This window comes from Panthera onca, chromosome D2, assembly GCF_046562875.1.
Source record: "Panthera onca isolate mPanOnc1 chromosome D2, mPanOnc1 haplotype 2, whole genome shotgun sequence".
NCBI lineage: Eukaryota > Metazoa > Chordata > Mammalia > Carnivora > Felidae > Panthera > Panthera onca.
Genome location: NC_138349.1, coordinates 76,692,353 through 76,716,888, shown reverse-complemented (window position 1 = coordinate 76,716,888; position 24,536 = coordinate 76,692,353). Strand labels below are relative to the sequence as shown.

The following is a 24,536-nucleotide window of genomic DNA, read 5'->3' as shown; positions in this document are numbered from 1 at the left end:
AAGCTCCTGTGAAGCATGCTTCGAATTTCCGGGCGAGAGCCGGCCGCTTTGGTAGCATGTGGGTACTGCTGTGAAGGCTGGTTGGTCACTCCGGACTTGCGTCCCGAATTCGAGCTCTCGGTGAGCAGGAGCTGCAGGGGAGTAGACGGTGTACCAAGGGAGGGTGAGGTGTCCGCGGGTTTTCGAGTCTCGCGTGGTCGGGGCTGAAGAAAGCCACGGCGCGGCCCCAGGAACCTGCGTTAACGCTGTTGCTGTGGCGTCTGTACCCTGGGGTCCGTGAGTCCCGGGGCAGCCGGCTGTGTGTCCGTGACGGCGCTGAATGCGAAGAAAGTTACTTGTATGCGAGGCATTAGAGGCTCGTGGTTCAGCCACCTGTGGTTTTCTAGAGACTTCTCACAGTGTCTTTGTTTTTTAGCCTGTGTTTTTAGAAATCCGCCTGCGTGGGAGATGACGTCCTTAGCCCAGCAACTCCAACGCCTCGCCCTCCCTCAGAGTGACCGCAGTCTGTTATCGAGAGATGAAGTTGCTTCTTTGTTGTTTGACCCCAAGGAAGCGGCCACCATCGACCGGGACACCGCTTTTGCCATTGGTGAGCTACCCGTTAATTAAGAAAAGGTCTTCGAAGCACCCGTTTTGGGGATGTTGCTGTATTGTTTTCTCTTCTGACCCTCCCTCTTCCGTTAAGAGTTTCCAATTTGTTGACTTATGTTGTTCAGAGAAAGAGGATAACGAATAATTATGTGCTTGATGCTTGAAACGTGGCAGTATCTGAATTTCACAGATGAAGAGACAAAGGTTGGGAGGTTGACTAATGTGTGGAGTGGACAGTCAGAAAGAGGCTGGAGGCGTGGCTGGGGTCGAGGAGGAGTCTTCCCAATTCCTATGGGAACTGGCCTGATTATTGCAAGGGATTTTTTTTTTTTTTTTAAAGAATGGTACCTGCCAGGCAGAACTTTCTGTTCTGGTTGGGGAGACGATTTGTTTTTTATGTTGAAAACTAGAAATCTATGTTTGGGACTGTATTACAGGTTATACAAGATTTTTAGGGACAAGTAAAACTGAGTTTGCTTGCAAAGAATTATTAAAAATAAACCGTCCTTTTCCTAGGATGCACTGGCCTGGAAGAGCTGCTTGGGATCGATCCTTCCTTTGAGCAGTTTGAAGCACCGTTGTTCAGCCAGCTGGCAAAAACGTTGGAGCGCAGCGTTCAGACCAAAGCAGTGAACAAAGAGCTGGATGAAAACATTTCATTATTCCTTATTCACTTGTCCCCTTACTTCCTGCTGAAGCCAGCACAGAAGTGTCTGGAGTGGTTGATTCACAGGTAACAAATTAATTTACAGAAATAACTATGGGCTAAGAACTGTGATCTTTTTTTTTAAAAAATTAGGTAACGAGAACACTTAAGCCAATTTAAAGCTGAGAAATTAGGTCTATGAAGAGGTTAACACGACGTCTGTAAGATGAGATAAGCATGCCATTCTGTTAAACTCCTTTTTTTTGACAGAAATACAACTACTGGAGATCTTGAGTTAATAGACCAACTGTATTAGTTCCAAGGAGCTCACATCGCTTTGCCACTACAAACTGTTACCGCATATTTGGGCCAAAGGGTATTATTAAACTTCTTTCTTGCCAAAATAACAAAACCAGTGCTTTGGGAAGAAGCAAACAGTATCCTCTAAAATACCGTAACTTAAGAAAAACAACAATAGCTAATGTACATTGAGCATTTACATACCAGGTTCTGTGGTAAGCACTTTGCACGCACCGTCTCAATGCTCACAGCATTCCTACGGGAAGGTACGTGTGTTATCCCCATTGTACACTTTACAAAATTGAGGCATAGAGGGGTTAACTTACCTAGTCACACAACTAGTGATCTGAGATACAAGACTGTTTCCAAGGTTTGACTCTTTGGAAATTGTCTCAGTAAGGATATTCAAGTTTATTTCCTCACTGAATTGGCATCACATCACAGCTTACACACTTTTGTTTATTCTGCCGTGTGTTGTATGTTTTAAAAGTAGAAAGAGCTTTATTTCATTAATTGGAGACATGGGGGTAAAGTGATTTCCCTTCTGGATGCAAGTGAGTCATTAAGAAAACGTAAGTTTAACTTGGGTCTTCTGATGATCAGAACACTAGAGTCATCAGACAAAGAACAGTAATTCTGTAATATTTCCCTTTTTCTTCTAGCACTTAATTCCTTCCCCCCAGCATTAGCTGGGATCATTAGCATAAGGAGTACTTTTTTTAATTTATTCATGTAACTTATTTATTAAGTAAACATTAGATTCAACACAAGGTTAAATAGGCTGCCCTTGGTTATTGTTTTGAAGTAAAGGTGTATGCAAAGTTTGGGGCTGTTGTGCTGCCTGAAGTAGTTGAGGAAAGCTTCACGAAGAAAGTAGCATCTTGGCGAATAAGTTTAGCGTGTAATAGAAATAAGAGGAATCACTTCGCTGGGAGAATCAGGAAAAGCATCCTGAACACGGAAGCATTTGAGCTAGGTCTTCAAGGCTAGAAAGGATTTAATGTATCTGATGTGGCTAATGAGCCTGTCTCACTATGGTAGAGGGACCAATACAGAGTTGTGTGAAGTTTAGGGACAAATTATATATAGTTGTAGTCTGACAATTTATTCTAATTCAGAGAAAGTAATGTGATTTTAGTCTTCTGGTTTTTGAATTCTGATAAGCTGAGGAAGCTGAACTTTAGAGCATGGAGAGGAGCCGAGCATTGCTGCCTAGTTGACCAGTTGGTTTTCTGTTGATTTGACCACAGTGGTCCTATAGTTACATTAATTTAATAATAGTGTTTTTTTTTTTTTTTTTTTAAGTTGAGAGAAAGTGAATGGGATGCAAATTTTTATATTGAATAGTAAAAACTATTACTGCGTAAGAGTTGACGGAACTCTGTTGAGAAGTACTTTAATGCAAAGTAGACACTTGTCACTTAGTGCTCTTTATCTTGCGTATCGTCATGTACTTGTTTTTACTGATACTTAATTCTGAGTAGTTCTAGCTCGTTGATAGAGAATCTGGACATGGAAGGAAATATGTGTTTGCAGGTTTTATGTCATTTCAAATCGCTTGCTTTTCTCCCCCCAGGTTCCATATCCATCTTTATAATCAAGATAGCCTCATTGCTTGTGTTCTACCATACCACGAGACCAGAATATTTGTACGGGTTATACAGCTTCTGAAAATTAATAATCCAAAGCACAAATGGTTTTGGTTGTCACCAGTGAAGGTATGATTGTTGAATGACGTGTCTATAATCATTACAGATCTTGATTAAGGGATACAATTTGGAAAAAATGAAGTCCTTAGTGCTCCTACAGGTAGTCCAAGTGTTACCTCCATCACTTTTATTTCCTAACTTCTAGTTGAAATTGGCATTTACTTGGCACCTGACATTAGGCTAGGCAATTCTCATTATATTATCTTGGTTTTTCACAAAACTATTTTTACAGATGAGCACAGGCTAAGAGAATTACTTGCCCGAGTTCAAATAACTATAAAGTGGCAGTTAAGATTTGAATTTAGATCTGATTTTAAAGTTTATTATCTTTCCACTACACTACTGTCTGACATTTTAGATCTTGGAACTGAATTGCTTTAAAAAAAAATTGGAGGTGAAGAAAAGAAAAATACTTCAAAAAATTAAAAGGATAAGGATGATGGACTTAAGGAAATTATTAAAATTGATTAAAAAAAGATGCTATCATTTAGTCTATAGATGATTAAAAGGATGGTTGCCTTACAGGAAGGGTCTGGTAAGGATCAGTTAGCATGGTTTTGTGATAAAATGACTGATTTGGCCATTTTCACTTTGTTTGCAACATACAGTAGAAGAAAGTACATTTATGTTGACAAGAATTTTACTGAATATTAAGTATGGCAATTCAGACTAGGAGGAGCACAGATGGGGCAAAAGTAGACTAACAGACTGTGGGACCTTGAAAAGAGTTAATTTGATGTGTGATGATAGTGAGGTCAGTGATCAGAATTAGTAAAAAGAAAGGAATGGGAATTTTTAATTGGAAGTACAGTTTAAGAGTTTGGATGTAAAGCACTTGAACCAATGAGTGTTCAAGAAGAGAAAGACAACCCATAATAAAGCTTACCAAACTACTCCCTCTGCTAATATAACATCAAGGTCATTTTTTTTCCCCTACTCTACACACAGACGCTGATGCTCTCTAGACACATTTGTTTCAGGTATGCAACTCCACTCACCTATTAAAGTTCACTTCAGATTCTCCTTTCTTTTAGTTATTCAGTGTTTATTGAGCACCCTGTACATGCCATGCGTGATGTAAGCGGTGGGAATAGCAGTATAAGGTTTCTGGGTTCCTAGTCTATTTCTATTACTAGTGTTCTTGTAAAGCAAAGACAACCACAGCACATGGGCTCAAAAACCCAATCTAACTAGTAGAGTTCCTAAGAATCTAGAGAATCCAGATTTAGATAAATACATATGAAAATGCAACACATGGTAAGTAGGCAGTATTCACTGAGTACCTCTACCCCCATTGCTGACCTCTGTTGGATTTCTAAAGTTTGCACAATTTTATATGTTCATTTCCTCTCTACCACCAGCTATATGGAGAGACTGTATTTTGTATTAACTGCACCAGTACAAAGTTGTACTGTGGTAGGTACTTTAAAAAATGATCAGTTGATCAATATCCTTAATGATTATTGGTTCTTTCTGTCTATAACAGCAACATGGAGTGCCCTTAGCTAGGGGAACTTTGATTACCCACTGCTACAAAGATCTTGGATTCATGGATTTCATTTGTAGTCTGGTGACAAAATCTGTGAAGGTGAGTAGTATCTGGTTCCCTGACTCTCTGATTCCATTAAAAGATTGCTTGCTTTGAGTGAAGAAAGGCATTCCCTGATAACTGTACTTAGAAGAAGTTCCTTTTGTTAAGCGAGCTACTGTTCTGGAACATGAGCAGCTTGAATCAGTCTTTCGTCACAAAAGGTGTTTTCCTACAAAAATAAATTACTCTGTTTCTTGTCAAATTCTATTTACAGTGACTGTTTGAGAGGGGATCAGAAGTCAGGATTGTTCATTCTTGTCATATTTAATTGAACCATTGCATTTGTGTATTTAATGTTGTATATGGTAAACATAAAAATGTCAGTCTGAAGCAGTTGAGGGGAGCTGTAAACATTCTTATATGTTTATCTAATTGGCCTTGCTTTTTTTTTTTTTTTTTTTTTTTTTTAAACCTGTGCTCTGTGTTTTTTTGTTGTAGGTTTTTGTTGAGTATCCTGGGAGTTCAGCTCAGTTGAGAGTGCTCTTAACTTTCTATGCTTCTACCATCGTGTCTGCTCTAGTGACTGCTGAGGGCGTATTGGATAATATAGTCGCCAAGCTATTTCCATATATCCAAAAGGTTGGTCCTGCTCGTGTGTGAAGTAGATTATTTTGTACTTGAAGGAGTTTCCTGGCTTTATGAAAATTTCACTTAGACATAACAATTTTTAAGTAGATAGCATAATTCAGATGGTTGGCAAGATTTAATTTTTAGGTAAAAAATCTGACTTTTTTGTCTTAAAAACTTGCAAAAGTGGGATCTTATTTAGGGCTCATTAAGAATAAATGTTGGCTATTTGGCCCTGCCATTACCTTTCAGATTTGTTTTCTTAGCAGTCATCTTGACTCACTGGAAGCAGAATGGATTAGAAAGTCTCCATCAAGGCATATGCTCTTACTCTTTTTACAGTGACTTCCACTTCTCAGTGTTTCTTCTTCCCAGGTGCCTTGTTGCCTACCTACCACCCTCCCAGATTCCCTGTGGAGGTACTGCTTAGGTACTGCTTTCACTTCCTGCTGGTGTCCCAAAATTACTGTCTTTGTTTTTTTCTTTTTTTAATGTTTGTTTATTTTTGACAGAGAGAGAGAGAAACAGAGCATGAGTGGGGGAGGGGCAGAAAGAGAGGAGGAGACACAGAATCCAAAGCAGGCTCCAGGCTCTCAGCTGTCAGCACAGAGCCCGATGCGGGGCTCGAACTCACAGACCGTGAGATCATGACCTGAGGCAGTCGGACACTTAACCGACTGAGCCTCCCAGGCGCCCCTATTGTCTTTGTCTCTGAAGTCTCCTTTACACTGGTGGGTGTTTGCCCATAAAAGAAGAGCCTGTTGGCCCTTGTTAGCATATGTAGTGGATTTTCAAGTTGGGAGACCTGCTGAGATCCCTCCTCTCATCCAAGAGACTTAACCTCATCTCTGTGTGCTCAGGAAAAGAGGCTAAATTCTGAAGAGTTGTTGACTCTTCAGCGTACGTTAGGTAGTATTAATCTCTCATTTATGGCATTTTTAATTTGTCAAGGTAAAGTAACATTTTAAGTAAAGTTAAAAGATACAGCTTATCATTTTTCCTTGTATCTTAAAAAATATTTAGGGGTTGAAATCATCTTTACCAGATTACAGAGCTGCAACATACATGATAATATGTCAGATTTCTGTGAAAGTGACAATGGAGGACACCTTCGTCAATTCGTTGGCTTCACAGATCATCAAAACGTTGACCAAAATTCCTTCTTTGATCAAGGATGGATTAGGTTGCTTGATAGTGCTCATGCAGAGACAGAAGCCAGAGAGCCTTGGGAAAAAGTATGTACGATTGAATTGGGAAATGATGATAAATACAGGAGAATGAAAGTATTTTGAATAATTCTTTTCAAAGATAAATTGTATACTTTTTTTTAAATTGCTATATATTATCTGACTTTTGAAGTTAGCATTTTATGTACTTGTTTCTTCAAAGGCCATTTCCTCATTTGTGTAACGTTCCTGATCTTATTACAATACTTCATGGGATTTCTGAAGTCTATGATATCAGTCCTCTTCTGCGTTACATGCTTCCCCATCTGGTCGTCTCCATCGTTAATCATATTACAGGTTCGTGGTTGTATATTATGTGTCCAGAAGCGTAACGTCTAAGATTTGATTCTCTTAAAATTGTTAATATCTGTAAGATATTTCAAGTTTCTGCTAATTGTTTTTGTGTAATTTTTTTTTTTAATGTGAAAAACATTTGAGGTGGGAGTACATTGGTTGAAGGAGATATTTGTTAATTGATATGCTCAGAATTCTGGTGTGTCTTTTTAATGTGTGTTCTATTTTAATGTTTGTTTATTTTGAGAGAGAGAGTTTGTGCACAAGTAGGGGAGGGACAGAGAGGGAGAGAGAGAATCCCAAGCAGGCTCCATGCTATCAGCGCAGAGCCTGACACAGAGCTCAATCCCATAATCCATGAGCTGTGACCTAAGCCTATACCAAGAGTCAGATGCTTAATCGGCTGAGCCACCCAGGAACCTCTAATGTGTGTTTTTAAACAATCTCTTGGTTAAAAAGGCTATGGAATTAGTTTAAAATGATTAACATATGTTACCCAGTAAAACTTTCCCTTCTCATTTAGATATTTAATGAACTTCAATAACTCATGTATGACAAATACTCAGTTGCCAAAAAAGTTTTTCTCCTTGGAGTCAATGAACATGAGAGACCAAGAAAATCGCATACATAAAAAACCCAAATTTTGGGGCGCCTGGGTGGCTCAGTCTGACTTAGGCTCAGGTATGATCTCACGGTCCATGAGTTCAAGCCCCATGTCAGGTTCTGTGCTGGCAGCTCGGAGCCTGGGGCCTGCTTAGGATTCTGTGTGTCTCTTTCACTCTCTCTACCCCTCCCCCACTCACGCTCTGTCTCGATCTCTCAAAAATGAATAAATGTTAAAAAAAAAAAAAAATTTTTTTTTTTTTTAATTTTTTTTTTTTTTTTAATGTTTATTTTTGAGACAGAGAGAGACAGAGCATGAACGAGGGAGGGTCACTGAGAGAGGGAGACACAGAATCCGAAACAGGCTCCAGGCTCTGAGCTGTCAGCACAGAGCCCGATGCGGGGCTCGAACCCACGGACCGTGAGATCATGACCTGAGCCGAAGTCGGACGCTCAACCGACTGAGCCACCCAGGCGCCCCCAAAAAAAACCACATTTTTAAGAAGCCGTAAAAACGGTTATTAAAAATGATTATTTCCATTATATGCTTTTTATCTTTCAATAAATAGAGAAGTACAAGAAGAAATGTTTGGTCCTGTTGCCACTTAGACTAAGAAAAACATACTAGGGAAGACATCTCTAAAGTGTGTCAGTTTATTGGAAAATGAGCTTTGCCTAACCGGATCTTGGTTTAGGTATGTGTCAGAGATATGAGTAGCATGTATAAAAGTATATTTTTCCTATTCTGGTGGTGATGTGGTCCCAATCTTTGAAGGCAGGGCTACCAGCTGATTGGTAATATATGTGCAGTAAATGTGGAATAGAAGATGATGGCTCAGTTCAGTAAGGCGCATCAAGATGCAAGCTGCTTTCAGAGCTAGTTTACTGGGCTCTAGGCTTGGGTCCCAACTTCAACCACTTGTAATATGACCTGGCACAACTATGTTTTGGACCTCTGTTTTATAAATAAGGCATGGAAAACTTGTTTTTAAAAATGTAGAGAATTTCAGGTAAAGCATAAGTGAGGGTAATGTATACAAAAATGTAAAAAATATACATAGCTGATTAGGTGAGATACACTTTTATAAACAGGTAAAAAGCTGGATACCAATATATGTGGTTTAAAATGATTCCCGTAGAAGACTTTTGTGCTGTAAGTAAATTTAATAACGTAGGTGCAAAAGAATTTTTCCCCATCAATTTTAATTTATGTTGTATACTAAGGAGAAGAAACTGAAGGGACAGATGGTCAAATCTACAGGAGACATTTAGAAGCTATACTTACAAATATATCACTGAAGAACAACTTAGACCATTTGCTGGCTAGGTAAGCTATTATTTCTGACATGCTTTTGATTTGTATCTTTGGGGCTTAGTATACTTTTTAGAGTTGGGTAGCAGTCTTCCAGTTACTCTTTATGATGCATTTCTTGATTTGTCCATATCATTTCATTAATTACTTAGTGTAATAATTATGGCAGTAGAAGGAAAAAGTAAGCATTTCTTGATTTGTCCATATCATTTCATTAATTACTTAGTGTAATAATTATGGCAGTAGAAGGAAAAAGTAATTTGTTTTTAATGCTTAAATGGGATTATGGAAAGTTAATAGTTAAGCTAAATTTGGGTTATAGCTACATGGAACTAGTGGTTGATTTGAGATTCCTATTAATAACTGCGTCAAAATGCCTGAAACAATGCATCACAGTTAGTATTTAGTAAATATCAATTAGAAACTTAATAAGGAGGGTGTGAAGTGAAAATTCTTTTCTTTTCTGTAAAGATAGTTCAGTCTCCCATTTTCTTTTTTCACTTAAAGGGCAACTTGATACAGTGAAAAGAATGTAGGCATTACAGTCAGACATGGGCTTGAATCCTTCCTCTCTCATTTCCAGGAGAGTAGAGTAGTAAGTTCTGAAGGTCAGACTGCCTGGATCTGGTTTTGCTGTTGTGTAACATTGGCCTGTCTGCTGCTGTGTGTCATTCGTGCCCCTCGCTCACGGAATTGGCTTGTGGATTAAATGAGAGTAGACGTGGGAAGTACTGTTGAGAGTGTGGGCCCCGGAGCCCAGCAGGGTTTGAGAACCTGCTCTACTGTTGATGGCACAGGAGGGCTCGCTGAGCATTGGCTGCGATGGCTGTCCTCTGATCGCAGGCAGATTACAAGAGTTCTCAGCCCTGGTTTTTGCATATGTAAAATAAGAATGACTGGTACCTTGTGGAAATATGGCAGAAGTATTTCTGAAGCATCTAAAATATAATGGGTGGTCAATAAATAGTAGCTCTCATGTCTGCTGATACTTGTTTTGTTTTGCAGCCTTCTTTTTGAAGAGTATATTTCATATAGTTCACAGGAAGAAATCGGTCCTGATAAAGTATCTTTGCTTAACGAACAGTTTCTTCCACTTATCAGACTTTTAGAAAGCAAGTAAGTTGTGTGTTTCTGCCCTTGTTGAATGTGTGTGTCTTGTTTTATTAAAAGAAGATTCACAGGTCACATCATAACATAGGGAATGAATTGTAAAGAGGCTGGTTTTCCCCCCCACCTTTAGGAAGACCCGTATGGGATTTAAGTGTATTTGACCTATACTTTCATATAGGAAATAGGGGCCATTTTTGTATAGAGAGATGTTACTGTTGGAATACTTTTAAGGTTTTATTTGTATCTTTTTTATACACGTATCATGTGTGTGGTTAGTGACTTCGTTAAGAATAATTAGCTCTTTATTTTCTTCCCAGATATCCCCGAACATTAGATGTTGTATTAGAGGAACGCCTAAAAGAAATTACAGATCTCAAAAAACAGGAGCTTTTTCATCAGTTTATCTCTCTTTCTACAAGTGGAGGAAAGTATCAGGTAAGTTTTTCTTCGGAGGAATTACTACAATTATGGGTATGTTTAAGGAATTCTGGAGATAAATTGGCTAGTTCACTCCTTTCTTTGCAACTTTCGTGGACAGGTGAGATTTAGTACAGTTTCCCTAGTTCCCTGAAGGGAGGCTGTGAGGCCTCAACTCAGTTATGCATTGAATTGTTGGAAAAAGGCATGACAATGTAAACAACTGCATGTGATACTTCTTTCAGGTAAAGTATTTTTTGGAAATGTTATTAGCAGTCATCAAAAGGGGGCTTCACTCAGGTTTCCGGTGTGTCCTTATTTTCTTGCTATGTGTGCACTAGCCACATGAAGCTGTTCAAGTCACTGGTGAGAATAAGGGAGGCAGATTTTAATTTCATGATCATGTTAGAACTTCAGAAATTTCCTGTCAGTTCACCCTAGATCGATCTATTTCTACTAGAAGTTAGACATTTGAGCAGTTTTTACAGTTAGCCTTGAAAATAAACGTTATGAGGAGAAATGTGATTGTTTAGGTTTTTCTCTTTTGTAATTAGACCTTCATCTTTAATTAGTTTCATTTCCAATATTAGGATAATAGATTTCCTTTTTAGTCTTTTTACATAAGTGAGGTAAGTTGTCATTAATTTGACTGTCATTGTTTTATTATTTAGGTGAATTGCTTTCTGTGTTCAGTGACCAATTTTTTTAATTCATATTTTCATTTAGGTGCTAATACACTGATTTATTTCAGGTGTTTCTCAGTCTGAAGTTAGATCCATATAATGAATACAAAGTTACTTCACAGAATTGCTTCACTAAATAAACCTACACATAGACACAAGTGTACTCTCAAAATCACAACATTTACAATGCTCATTTTTTTCATCTGTTGTAACTCATATTACGTTCTAGAGACAAAGATTTTACTTCTTGGTTTCTGGATTTAGATGGTTGTTACCAAATGAGTTGGGCATTTTAGGGCAGTTTTCTCTGGTTTTTATTCTTGATCAGATGCTCAGATTTAATGGTGAAATCATTTGGTGATTGTGATGAATTCTGTAGTTTTTAGCAGATTCTGATACGTCTTTGATGCTCAGTCTGAACCATCCACTTGCTCCTGTGAGACTTCTGGCTGTTAATCATCTGAAAAATATCATGAAGACATCAGAGGTTTGTTTCAGATAGCTTCATTTGTGATATTTTTATCCTTAAAATGAACAGTAATTCTAGAAGAGGAAATTGGAACTTACCAACTACAATTGATATTACGTAATTACAGGCATAGGGTAAATATCACAGAGAGTACATTGGACCATACATGCCAGTAGCCACCATTTATTAGAGCAGCCATGCTCTAATAACCTCTATATTCATGTTTCCACATTGCAGATTATTACTTCAGTGTTTTTCAGACTACGATTTCTAGATCATTTACAGAGGTTCACCAATTATCTGAGAATGTTGTAGTTTTGAAATTTGACTTTGGTACTCTTAAGTTCAACATGAGTGTATTTGGGGACATCGGAATGACAGCTTTTGGAACACTGTTCCGTGATTTCAGTACCTCCGGTTATATTTGTTTCAGATTTTGGTGGCTATGAATAGTAAGTATGAAGGCTAACTTAATTTGTAAATAATGTCTTTATGCCAAAATGGTATTTTACCAAGACTTTGCAGTAACTGAAATGGAGCAGTATTTTCTGAGCTTCAGCCATTCAAACAATTCTGTCACAATTTTTGCTGTTTGAGCTTATCACTAATACTATGTTTTTAAAATTTTTCTCTGGCTTTCAAATGGACTAATTTTTTTTTACATTGTTGTCAAGTCATGAGTTTGAAGGGTTAACTGGTGTAGACATTTAGTGTAGTTACTATAAAGTAAGAGTGTTCATCTGTGTGATAATCTAAATCTTCTCATGTAGTACTATTGCATATTTGGAACATTTCTGGAAGAGAAAAGTGGTCCTAGAGTCGAGTGTCCTCATGGCACACCGTAGTATGAACATGCTGAACTTGAACTTGTTTCATGATAGCTAGAGCCAGATTCATATCACAAATAGAATTTAATTTCAGAGTGCAATCATAATTACCATAGTAAATTCATTTCAATTTGAGTTTTCTGGTTTTGCAGGGCTTTGTGATAGTGGACTTAAAATTTTTTGGTTCATATTTATATTATTTTTGGTTTACTTTATATTTTTGTGTTACTTCATTTTAAAATGATATGTAAATAATAATAGCAACATTAGGATCTGGGAGGATTTTTTTTTAACATTTATCTTATGTATTTTTTGAGAGAGAGAAAGAGAGCATGAACGGGGGAGAGACAGAGAGAGGGAGATACAGAATCCGAAGCAGGCTCCAGGCTCTGAGCTGTCAGCACAGAGCCCGATGCAGGACATGAACTCATGAGCTGTGAGATGTGACCTGAGCTGAAGTTGGATGCTTAACTAACTGAGCCACTCAGGCACCCCAAGAATGTTTCTTTAAAAATGGTTGATGTAATACTCAAATTTATAATCTGTAGCTTTGATTCATTTCTGATCTGGCATAAATTACGTCTCACAAGGTGTTGATAGTTAGTGATTTGCTGGATAATTAAACCATAGCATACTGGTCTTCATTGTGATAGGAAGATCCCAGTGTCTAGAATGAAAAAAAGGATTCCTAGAAGCTCCTAATATTATATCTGAAGGTGTTCTTGTCCTTCTTTTAATCCCTTTCTTTTCTGTCCACTTCTGGATTTGGTTAGTGTTTCAGTAAAGGCCGTTGTACACATTCACCTTTTAGATTTAAGCATGGTTAACTGTCTTCAGATTGGGATATTTGACTACTTGCTAGCTATTTAGAAAATTTTGGTGATATTTGCTATGTGAAAGTTGGACTTCAGTTTGTGAATTCTAGGGATTTTAGTTTTATCTCCCAACAGAGTGCCTTATTATTTTTTTGTAGCATTATTTAGTTATATTTTTTTCACCACCCATAGATAAGGATATACTTAGGTTGATTTGCGATCTTACCTTTTTGTTACTGTGAATGATTACGTGCTTTATTTTCTTTTGTAAATGAAAAAAAGTAATCTTTTTGGCAGACTGGCTTCGCAGTGCTTGTCCTTACTCTTGTAAAAATCTTGATAATAATAGCTGACTTTAATAGTGTTTACTACGTAAAAGGCCTCGTTCTGAGCACTGATGTGTATTGTTTAATCTTGTAGCAGTTCTTTGGAGTTGGTACTGTTACTAGCTCTGTTCTCTGGAGGAGAATAGTGAGGCCTGGAAAGGTTAAATTACCCAGTCGGTCGCACAGCTGGTAGGTGGGTAATGCCAGAATTTAAACCTAGATGTTCTGGTTCTTGAGTCTTTGCACTCTCAATATCCAGGCTCTGATTTAACAAGATGAACTTCTTAATGCAAAAATTATATTTGGATTATATATATTCTATTATATTTTCAGTAGAAACTGGAAAAAGTTTGTACCAAATAATTACTCATCTATAAAGGCCCTTTAGCATTGAGGAGGGCACCTGTTGGGATGAGCACTGGGTGTTGTACGGAAACCAATTTGACAATAAATTTCATATTAAAAAAAAATAATAAAAATAACAAAAAAATAAAAAAGCCTTTCAGAGATTATCTAGTTCAGTGCAGGTATGTTTAGAGTGTTTGAATTTGCATCTAGGCCAGAGCCTGTATTTCTTACTAATAATCTGGAGTGCTTTTCACAAAACCAAGCTTCCTATCTAGGGTAAAATCTTAGGAGGTTTTAGCAGCAACTAAATATATTTTTTTTCTTATTTAGGAGAATGTCGATGAGTCTTTCATAAAAGAAGCTGTTTTAACCCGATTAGGTGATGATAGTTTAGATGTTGTTTTGTCGGCTATAAATGCTTTTGAGGTGAGTGAATTTGTTGTTTGTTGAAATACACAATTTGTAAATATTTTCTCCTCATGTGATTCTCTGCTCTAGGCAGGAATATATTGGAAATTATTCCTTCATTGGAAATTTGTTCTCTTGAGAGCATAGACTTAAGCCTGGTTAAGGAAAGCTTATGGGAGAAATCAGACTGCACAACTTCATATTACATAGAAGTTCTTCAAAAGGGAAAAGTGTTTTATAAATTGTTATCGATAGTATATACCTTGGGATCGTGGAAAATTGGCTCACGAATGCCACTTTTGAGAAATAGCTCTCATAAAGCCTTGAAATAGTTCAAGGACTGTTGGGAGACGAATTCTTTACAATTCATTATTTTTTTAAGTGTATTTAACAAGTACCGTATGCATTTGAAGCAGGTGAAAATTTACTTATGGCCGTTTTTTCCCCTTTAGATTTTTAAACAACACTTTAGTTCAGAAGTGACTGTTTCAAATCTTCTAAATCTCTTTCGAAGAGCAGAACTTTCAAAAAATAGGGGATGGTATGTATTCATTTCTCTTCATACTGTTTTGAATTGACAAAATTCTTATATCTGTTTCATTTTTTGTATTTACATGTTTGCATTTTCTAATTTAGTTATATGGTCATGGTAGTGGAATGAATCATAATGTAATTCTTGCATTATATAAAAAATTAGGATTTGTGTGGCTTCGTTATACTATTCTCTGAAATTTTTTCTTCATAAAATGGTGAAAGTCTATAATGTGTGACATAATACTGAAATCTGGGAAGTAGGGTAGTAGGGAGTTTTAGTTTTTATTTGAGTTTATTTTTTTTTTAATTTTTTTAATGTTATTTTTGAGAGAGACAGAGTGCGAGTGAGAAAGGAGCAGAGAGAGAGGGAGACGCAGAATCGGAAGCAGCGTCAGGCTCTGAGCTGTCAGCACAGAGCCCAAAGTGGGGCTCAAACCTACGAACTGTGAGATCATGACATGAGCCGAAGTCGGATGCTTAACTGACTAGCCACCCAGGCTCCCCGGAAGTTTTAGTTTTCTACTTTATATAATTCTATTTGATTATTTTTTCCCGGGATAGTGTATTACTTTATAATGAAACACGAACTTATGAAAGTAAGCTCAGAGGCACATGGTTACTTTCTGTACTATTTGATGAGCTCATTTTTGGCATTTAAGCTTTTTTCGTGGAAAAATGACTAAGTTCCTTAGAGGAAGAGAGCATGTCTTGCAGGTTTTTGTTTTGTATCCATCATATTTAGTTCTTACCACATAGTATGTGTTCAGATTTTTTTTAAATTATGAGTGAGTCTGTGATTTCTAGTGGAGTTCTATATAGTGTGACGTGTTTTATGTTATTATAGTTAGCCTAATGATTTTTCAAAAAAAAAAGATTTGACAGAGTTAGTTTAAAATTGCTCTCCCAAATAACTCACCTTTTGGCATGGATTTTAAGTGATTGTGTTGGCTGTGTCTGAATAATGTGTTTGTTGAGACCAGGATAATGTCAGCTGAGCAGGGACAATGCAATGATTTGGGGCTGAATTTAAGTTTCCTAATGGGTTTCTCAGCCAAATCTGTTTGTGTCTTAGGTACAAGGTACTTGAGGTAGCAGCAGACATATTAATTAAGGAAGAGCTACTGAAAGAAAATGATCACTTGTCAAATCAGGTGGTGGTACATCTGCTGCCGTTTATGATTATCATCAATGATGACATGGAATCTGCAGAGATGAAAATCGCTATATATTTATCAAAATCAGGAATTTGCTCTCTGCACCCTATATTAAGGGGCTGGAAGGAAGGTAAGAAATTCAGTTGCCTTGTAGAAAAAACACTTTAAATACTTAAAACAACAACAAATGTTGGCTGTAACTTATTTGAAATCACATTTGCTCTGTTCTGTGTCAGCAAGATTGTTTAAGATCAAAAATCTAAGATCAAAAACCTACAATCCTTGAGCAACAACAGATTTGAACTGCACAGATTCACTTAAATGTGGGTATTTTTCAATAAATACTGTACAGTACTCTGCATTTTCTCTTCCTTAGAATTATTTAAATAGTACTTTTTTCCTTCTAGCTTTATTATGAGACTACAGTATGTAATACATAGAAGATACAAAATCTGTGTTGTTGATGTTATTAGTAAGACTTCAGGTTAACAGTAGGCTATTAATGGGTTTTTGAGGAATCAAAACTTATATGTATATTTTCAGCTGTGTTGGGAAGTGGGGTTAGTGCCCCTGTTCCCATGGTCCATGGTCAGCTGGACAATGGAAAGGAAGCTGACCCACACACAGATTCAGAATTGGACAAAAGGGAAAATACAGAGCAAACCTTCATAGGAAAATTATAAAACTTTTGCCTAAATTTCTTACTCTGTAGAATTCTTTAGGTGAGTATTCATGATATAAGGGCCCTGTGTTCATTTTTTTTTTTTTTTAAACAGCTCTTGAAAATGTGATTAAAAGCACAGAGTCAGGAAAGCTAATTGGTGTGGCAAATCAGAAGATGATTGCGTTATTGGCTGACAATATAAGTTCAGGGGATCCTTCTTCAATGTTAAAGATGGTAGGTTTGCTATCAAAGAACACCCCTGGATTTCTCAGTGTTTGCTTCACTAGATTTTTTTTAAATAATGTTTGCATTTTTGACTAAGTATATTCTGCAGATTTTTTTATATCTTTTACATTTTATATAAATTTTTTATTGTGGTTTTATATTGGACTAATAAGAATAATATGTACCTTTTTCCCTCCCTGTTTCCTTTTATTTAAAATATGAAAACCTGGGGGCGCCTGGGTGGCTCAGTTGGTTGAGCATCCGACTTTGGCTCAGGTCATGATCTCGTGGTCTGTGAGTTTGAGCCCTGCGTCAGGCTCTGTGCTGACAGCTCAGAGACTGGATCCTGCTTCGTATTTTGTGCCTCCTCCTCTCTCTGCCCCTCCCTCGCTCATGCTCGCGCTCTCTCTCTCTCTCTCTCTCTCTCTCAAAAATTAAAAAAATAAATTAAAAAAATAAAATATGAAATCCTGTTTTTTGTTAAAATAGCAAAATATCAAAAAGTTATTTTTTTGTTTTTGTTTTTTTTGCCTTAGTAAATAAAGCTTTGTCAAGGCATTAGGTGTATAATTTTAAAGCATTTACCTGGTTGCCAAGTGCAGTTATTTATGTTCATTATAATTCTGAATTTTTTAATTTTTTTAATTACTTAGAAGTCAGTGCTTACTGCTTTTTAAAGGCTTTGTATTTGTCATCTCACCTTAAATGTAATACCCAGATAGGTCTGGGGTAGAGAAAATTGTTTTATGTGAACTAAGAGCTACCCGTAATGGAGAATGTTTATTTTTCAAGGTGGAGGATTTAATAAGCCTTGGGGAGAAGGACTGCTTGAGTCTGAAGCAGAAAGTGACTTTTCACCTGGTCACGGCTGTGCTGGTTTCTTGCTGTTCATCTTTAAAGGAAACTCACTTTCCATTTGCAATAAGAGTCTTCAGTTTGTTGCAGAAAAAAATAAAGAAGCTTGAAGGTGTCATTACTGCAGTGGTAAGTAGTGCAAAGTGTCTGGAACATTGAGTAAAGTGGCAGTCTGGCTTGTTAATCACAGCAAAACTGAAAATTGGGGGCTGAAACGCTGAATCTTTGGATTCAGCTGAATGCTGAATTAGAAAAGTTAATTGAATTACAGAATGTCAAGGTCGTGATGTTTTATACCTAATGGTTGACTGTCCCCCTTATTATCTTTATTGGGTAGTTATCTGAGTTATGCATAACTATCCTTCATGATGAAGAATTCACTAGGTATGTCAGTGCTTGAATAAAATATCACTTCATTCTATTGTTTGCTAAGAATTGATCTTTTGTATTTTAATGTTACATCAGATTTGGATCTCACCAGCTTACTCTTTGTCTTTGACAGTATCAGCTAAGAAACATGTTTCAATTGTTTATATTTTTACCTAGTACCGTATCTTGAGGTAATAAGATTATTTCTTTTAATATCTGCCCCCTGTAATAGTATTTAGTTTTTATTTGTCCTCCATCATTCAGAGGGCTCTTCATTTTAGGATTTGCAGAATGAGTCAGCATCTTTTTCACATTTCCATATGCCCTCAGGATTTTACAAGTTCTGGTCATGGTCATTGTTACCTAAAATCATATAAATTTAAAAAGAGTAATAAATCTTTGTATTTTAAAAAAGTAGCCCAGATAAGCCCTTCTTGAATTCTTTCTTTCTTATCTTTTGTGGATTGTGGTAACCTGTAGGGTGTTTGCCCTTGGTGTTAAAAGTGTGAACAATTTGTGTATATATACATATATACATATGTATATACATATATACACATACATATATACATATGTATATATACACACACACACACATACACATACACATGTGCAGATAAAATGCTTTATATTTAGTACCCTTTCTGGGAATCATGGGCCTCTTTCTGGCTGTAGCAGCATATTGAGTCAGTGAAATCCCTCCAGAGAGACGTTCTCTTAGAAGTCTGGCTCTTTCCTTCCAGGTTACTGCTGTGTGCTCTCCTGTACAGAGTCTCATAATTTTCCTTCATATTTTCTCCTGCTTTTTAGTATCTGCAGTATAATTTCTAAATACCTCACATTTTGCTGCTTATTTGCAGAATTACCTGCAAGTTTGGAGATTTTACTGTGTACCCTCTTCAGATTACCTGTAACTGGGACATGAGAAAGGTCCCATTAAGGGTCTTTTAGAAATCCAGCTCCTTTCTGTGTAGAAATGTGTCACTTGATAAACACAATATATGTGACTAACGTTTGTTTTTAGATGTGTGTGTTGAGAAAATATAGGTAATGTGAAACTGTGGATAACTTGGATCTTTTTTTTTTTTTTGTAAATAGTGATTGATGGTTGAATCTCTTTACAAACGTGATTGAAGCTTTTAATTCTCTCACATAAATATGCACATAGAGACACAATTTTGCATATTACCCAGACATACACATCCATTGCAGTTCTCCTGTGTATAACCCATGTTCAGAACCCCTTGTTTGTGTTGTCTTTGTCTCTTACCATTTCAGGAAATCCCCTCAGAATGGCATTTTGAGCTGATGATGGACAGAGAGATACCAGTGGAACTGTGGACACATTACATAGAACAGCTCAACACCGCCCAGAATATTGCTGTGGAGGATTCAGTTTTACTCATATTTTCACTGAAAAATTTTATTCATGCACTAAAGGCCCCTAAATCCTTTCCTAGAGGTAGGACAGAGTGTGACTTTCGAATGCGATACTCTAGAAATGGAACTAGTGTCTTGAGTGAAAAGTTCGCACCAGTGTGTCCACGTAAGTTTCTTTACCGTCTCTTTGTCTCCATGTCCGTGTAGAGGACGTGTGGTGGGACCCCGAACAGCTGCGAGAAGACAGCAGGGCCTATGTGCGCTTGCTCATTGGGCTCTTTGAGACGATACTCACCGGTGCTGATGCCGTTCATTTCAGGGTCCTGATGAAACTGTTCATAAAGGTACGAAGCTCCTCTTTTTCAGGCATACTCTTCCCTCTAAGAAGATATCGCAGGCTATTTTAGTTATGACAGTTTTAATGAAAGTGAAAATAATGTGTGCTGATTATGGTGAAGACTGTGCGCTGATAAACATGGCCCTGTGAGGTAGCGCTGTCGTGACACCAGTCGGTAGGTAGGACGCAGGTGCACTTTGTTGCGTGCCTGCTGGTGTGCTAGGCCCGTTAATGTGTTTCATAATCACAACAGCCCAGGCTGTTTGGTTGATGAGTGCCATTACCAGTGAGAAAGTGCCGTCCACAGGGCTGATTTAGCATATTATGCTACTCAGCTAAGAAATTTCAGTGACCTCCAGTGGTCGAGGCCTTTGTTCTTGGCTTCTTGCCCCTCCACAGCATTTGACACAGTTGGTGATGCTGACTCCATCTTTGAAGTACTTTCTTAATGAGGCTTCTCCAGCATCACTCGTCTTGGTTTTCTGCTTAGTGTTCTCATTTTGTTGTTGTTCGGTGTGTTCAAATGTAGAGTTGTAGCAAGTCCTTTGAATTCATTTGCATCCTTCTCATTGGTTAAGTGTAGAAAATTTTAAGTCATGAGACAGAGCAGCAGAACATTGCAATGAAATATTTGTTTTCTGTAATTACACACTAGTGAAAAGAGGATTTGGAACCAACCGAATGTGAGTAAAAATTAAACTTCCCTGTTGTTGATTTGTTCAATTTAGGTGCATCTACAAGATGTTTTTCAGTTCTTCAAGTTCTTTTCTGTTTTATGGACGTATGGGTCTAGCCTTTCAAATCCACTTAACTGCAGCGTGAAAACAGTGCTGCAGACCCAAGCTCTTTATATAGGGTGTGCGATGCTCTCTTCTCAGAAAGCACAGAATAAACATCAGCTGGCATCTGTCTCTTCTCCAGGTATTGTGAGTAGCCTCTTAACGTTCCATCATGACCAATTTTAATGCTTTCTCTATATGTAGTTTGTGTGGATTGTACTTTGGAGAATTTCTTTTTAAGTAGAATGCTCATAGGGGCGCCTGGGTGGCTCTGTTGGTTGAGCAACCGACTTCAGCTCAGGTCATGATCTTGTGGTCCATGAATTCGAGCCCCAGGTTGTGCTCTGTGCTGACACCTCAGAGCCTGGAGCCTGCTTCAGATTCTCTGTCTCCATCTTTCTCTGCCCCTCTCCCGCTCAGTCTCTCAAAAATTAAAAAAAAAAAAAAAAAAAGAGTGCTCACTCACATGTGCACGCACTCTCACTCACGTGCTATGTAAAAATGTAATTTATGTAGATGTGTGTGAACTGCTACATGTGTATAATTTTTTTATTTAAAAATTTTTTTTAACATTTATTTATTTTTGAGACCGAGAGAGACACAGCATGAGCGGGGGAGGGTCAGAGAGACAGGGAGACACAGAATCCAAAACAGGCTCCAGGCTCTGAGCTGTCAGCACAGAGCCCGATGCGGGGCTCGAACTCACAGACCGTGAGATCATGACCTGAGCCGAATCGGTCGCTTAACCGACTGAGCCACCCAGGCGCCCCTACGCGTGTATAATTTATATACATATATGTGAACTATATGTGTGTATGTATAAACTACTTCTAATCACCAAAACATAATAAAAATGGCAGATGATTAGGCATAGGTTGTTAATATCCTGCTCATTTTCTGAGTTTCAGCAGTTACAGGGTTATCTGGGGAAGCCAGATCATTTAGTATAGTTCCAATATTCAGCTACTTATAAAAAGGTCTCCACTCTGACAGCCTTCTTGGATTTGTCTCTTCTATCAGGTATAAGTCATTTTCAGGTTGGACACTCACTAATAAAACACTTATATTAAATTTATATTTTTTGGTAAAGTGAAATTTGCAAATTTTGCAAAAGATGCAGAATTTCCTGAAGTTGATGAACATGATACTGAAAAATAGTTATTTACAAGCTATTGACAAATGAGAGAATCTGACAGAATTAGACCCTGTAGTGATTAAAGATGAGGAAATTGATGAGGATGATGGATATGATTGATTCTTCAAACCAGAAGGATTTTAATGTCAAAGGAACAAGAGTGGCTCTTGGGAAATTTGATTATGTTCTGGATTTTTTCTTTTTTTTTTTATTCTAAAATCACTCTTTATAAATGTTCTGTGAAAGCAAAATGAACGATATATGCTTTTCCCAGAACAGTTTCTCAGTGTTTCTCTTTCATTAGCTTTGTGAAAGAGCACATAATTAATCATTATAATCAAGGTTTCATTAAATACAAGGTAAAGTATGTATTTAAATTTAAGTTTTTACTTGTAGAATAAAATCCCATGAATTATTTCATTACTACTTATTATAAAATTGCAGTCCCTGATTTTAGGTGGACTTAATTTAAGAAGGCTTTTTCAGGTTTTGTTTTGTTTTGTTTTTTTCCTTTGGATGAGAAAGATTTACTGCACATTTTTAAAAACTTTAATCCTTTAATTAATATGTTATAGGTATTTTCTATATTATTACTTAGTAAACACAGAAATTTATTTACATGCAAATGTCTGCAGATTATTCCATTGCATGGAAATAGCCTGATTTATTTAAATGGTTATTTTCTGTTAAAGGTATGTATATTTTATTTAGAGGTCATAACTACTTTGATTTTCTAATTAAGTATAAAATGTCTATTATCTTTTGATATCAAAGGCAGAGGTTCCTGAGGGATAGATGTCTCTTCGTCTATAAATAGCAGGACCAAAAGACTTCACTTTTCCCCAGAATTGCTGCAAGATCGACTCCCTGTCTGCCCCTCTGCCTTGTCATCTGTTACCTCCATTCTTCCTAAAGAACTTTTGCATTTATGCTGCTTAGAAATGTCCCAGTAGTCCACTGAAACCAGAACAGGTGCACCTGATTCCCCTTAGAAGCTCAAGGCCTATGCACTGGAGTCCTGGAGGGCCAGTGTGGAAGGTCACTCAGTGCCCCCAGCCTCCGGGCACCCACTTCAGTGCACAGGGAGCTTCTGTCTGCACCTGCTCTGTAAGGACTCTGGGAGGTGCTGGTATTTGTTTTAATCTGTTTATTAAAAATGTGACACTGTTCAAAAGAAAAAGATACTGCAATATTAAAATATTACGGTACAGTATTTATGAATTTTTGTCAGTGGCTTAGGAATCTAATCAGCATTTATTACTTTCTGTGGAGATATGCGTTCCAGCTCAGTCTTGCATATAGCGAGTTTTGTTAAATGAATGAACATTTAACATCATTTGTAAGATGTAGACTGCCTTTGGTTTTTTAATACTTGACCAATATAGTAAATGTATTCATAAGTTTAAAACCAAAGCTCAGTATTTTTTTCAATCTTTATGTAAAATATCCTATTTTAAATCTAAATAAAATGACTTGGGAAAACAGAGTCACATAGACTTTTAAACGGAAGAAAATTCCTAAAAGCTGATAGTTTTAATAAGGTAGCTTTTGTTTACCGTGAGTTCTAGTATTTAACTTGAAGGTGGTAACTGTAGTACTTAGTACTTTGATTTGTTTTTGCATTTGGATTTTTCTGGAAGCTCTGTACCACTATACAGGGAATTTTAGCAAATAGTGACTTGGCCTGAAGCTGCCCTTTGTGTGAATTGAAATTTCCAGCTGTTGCTGACTTTATTTTATAAATTAACCTTACAGAGACTAGGAAAGATTGCCAGCCTTTACATGACCTTCTCAGAAAAGTTTGACAGTTTGTTGAGCTCTTTCTTAGCATTCCAGAAATGGAATATATGGAATGGATCATTAGTAGCAAAATGAAAGTCACCACAGTTTGCCCCAGTAGATAGCATGGAATAAAGCTTAAATAACACTTACCGTGAGAGGAATTTAGGAGTCTTTTTATCCCGGAGACGTAGTTTCAAAAGACTTCAATCCAGTTGATCTTACAGATGCATTCTGCCAGATCTTGAAAGCAGGTTTTTCAGTGCTGTTGGACTGAGCAGGGCATAAAACAAAGGAGAGCTTCCAGATTCTTTGTCTAAAATGAGTATAACATTGAAAATTGACAACACTTAAGAGACAGAAACAAGACAACAGGCCAAGTTGCTTTGAATAATAATGCAAGATTTCTAAATAAAATATTTGTAAATTGAGTCCAGCATATTCTTAAAAAGCAAGTATCTGCCCAAATAAAGTTCATTCCAACAATATAAAATTGGTTCAAAATAAAGAACTCTTAATTGGCCATATCAGTGTTAAAGGATTATCATTTTCCAAGAATTTAAAAGGCATTCGATAAAAATCAGTAATTCTAATTTTGTGGCAGCAAAATAGGAGTAATGAGAAAAATACTCAAATCAAAAGCTAGCATCTTCATAGCAGAGTTGGGAAAACAAAAGCATTCCTGTTGAATCCATCACTATACTGGACACGGTGTTAGAAGAAGTAGTTGGCAGAAATAGCTGTTTGAGACACTGATGGAATGGATGGATGAGTGATGAGGCTGTGGGATTCTTAGGTGCGTTATTAAATAGGACATCTGAGGCTAGCTGTTTGAAAACATGTAAATAAAAGTTTGACTCCATCCTTATTTCCTTAGACAAAATTTCACATGAATTAAAGATTTCACATTAAAAAAGAACAACATAGCTCTAGTGTTAGAAGAAAACATGGAGTACGTGTGGCCTCTCTAAATATTTAATATAGATTCACACACTTGAACAGCTCAGAGCAGGGACGGCCTCTCTAAGCATCATACAAAATTAGAAGAAAAGTGGGACTGAAACTTCTACGTTATAAAAAATT

At 37.1% G+C, this 24,536-nt stretch overlaps 1 protein-coding gene across 1 annotated transcript in view; it reads left to right on the top strand.

Moving 5' to 3' along the window:
- The window catches only part of HEATR1 (HEAT repeat containing 1), a 49,501-nt gene continuing 24,965 nt past the window's right edge, over window positions 1-24,536 (top strand). Inside the window, exons 1-20 of the mRNA XM_060642897.3 lie at window positions 1-120; window positions 416-589; window positions 1,108-1,324; window positions 3,114-3,255; window positions 4,733-4,834; window positions 5,276-5,416; window positions 6,428-6,639; window positions 6,794-6,927; window positions 8,752-8,854; window positions 9,845-9,955; window positions 10,267-10,384; window positions 11,429-11,536; window positions 14,165-14,260; window positions 14,695-14,783; window positions 15,849-16,060; window positions 16,707-16,828; window positions 17,612-17,803; window positions 19,322-19,505; window positions 19,631-19,767; window positions 20,489-20,681. Of these exons, the coding sequence (XP_060498880.3) occupies window positions 448-589; window positions 1,108-1,324; window positions 3,114-3,255; window positions 4,733-4,834; window positions 5,276-5,416; window positions 6,428-6,639; window positions 6,794-6,927; window positions 8,752-8,854; window positions 9,845-9,955; window positions 10,267-10,384; window positions 11,429-11,536; window positions 14,165-14,260; window positions 14,695-14,783; window positions 15,849-16,060; window positions 16,707-16,828; window positions 17,612-17,803; window positions 19,322-19,505; window positions 19,631-19,767; window positions 20,489-20,681 (2,755 nt within the window). The 5' untranslated portion in view covers window positions 1-120; window positions 416-447. The remainder of the gene's footprint in view (window positions 121-415; window positions 590-1,107; window positions 1,325-3,113; window positions 3,256-4,732; window positions 4,835-5,275; window positions 5,417-6,427; window positions 6,640-6,793; window positions 6,928-8,751; window positions 8,855-9,844; window positions 9,956-10,266; window positions 10,385-11,428; window positions 11,537-14,164; window positions 14,261-14,694; window positions 14,784-15,848; window positions 16,061-16,706; window positions 16,829-17,611; window positions 17,804-19,321; window positions 19,506-19,630; window positions 19,768-20,488; window positions 20,682-24,536) is intronic.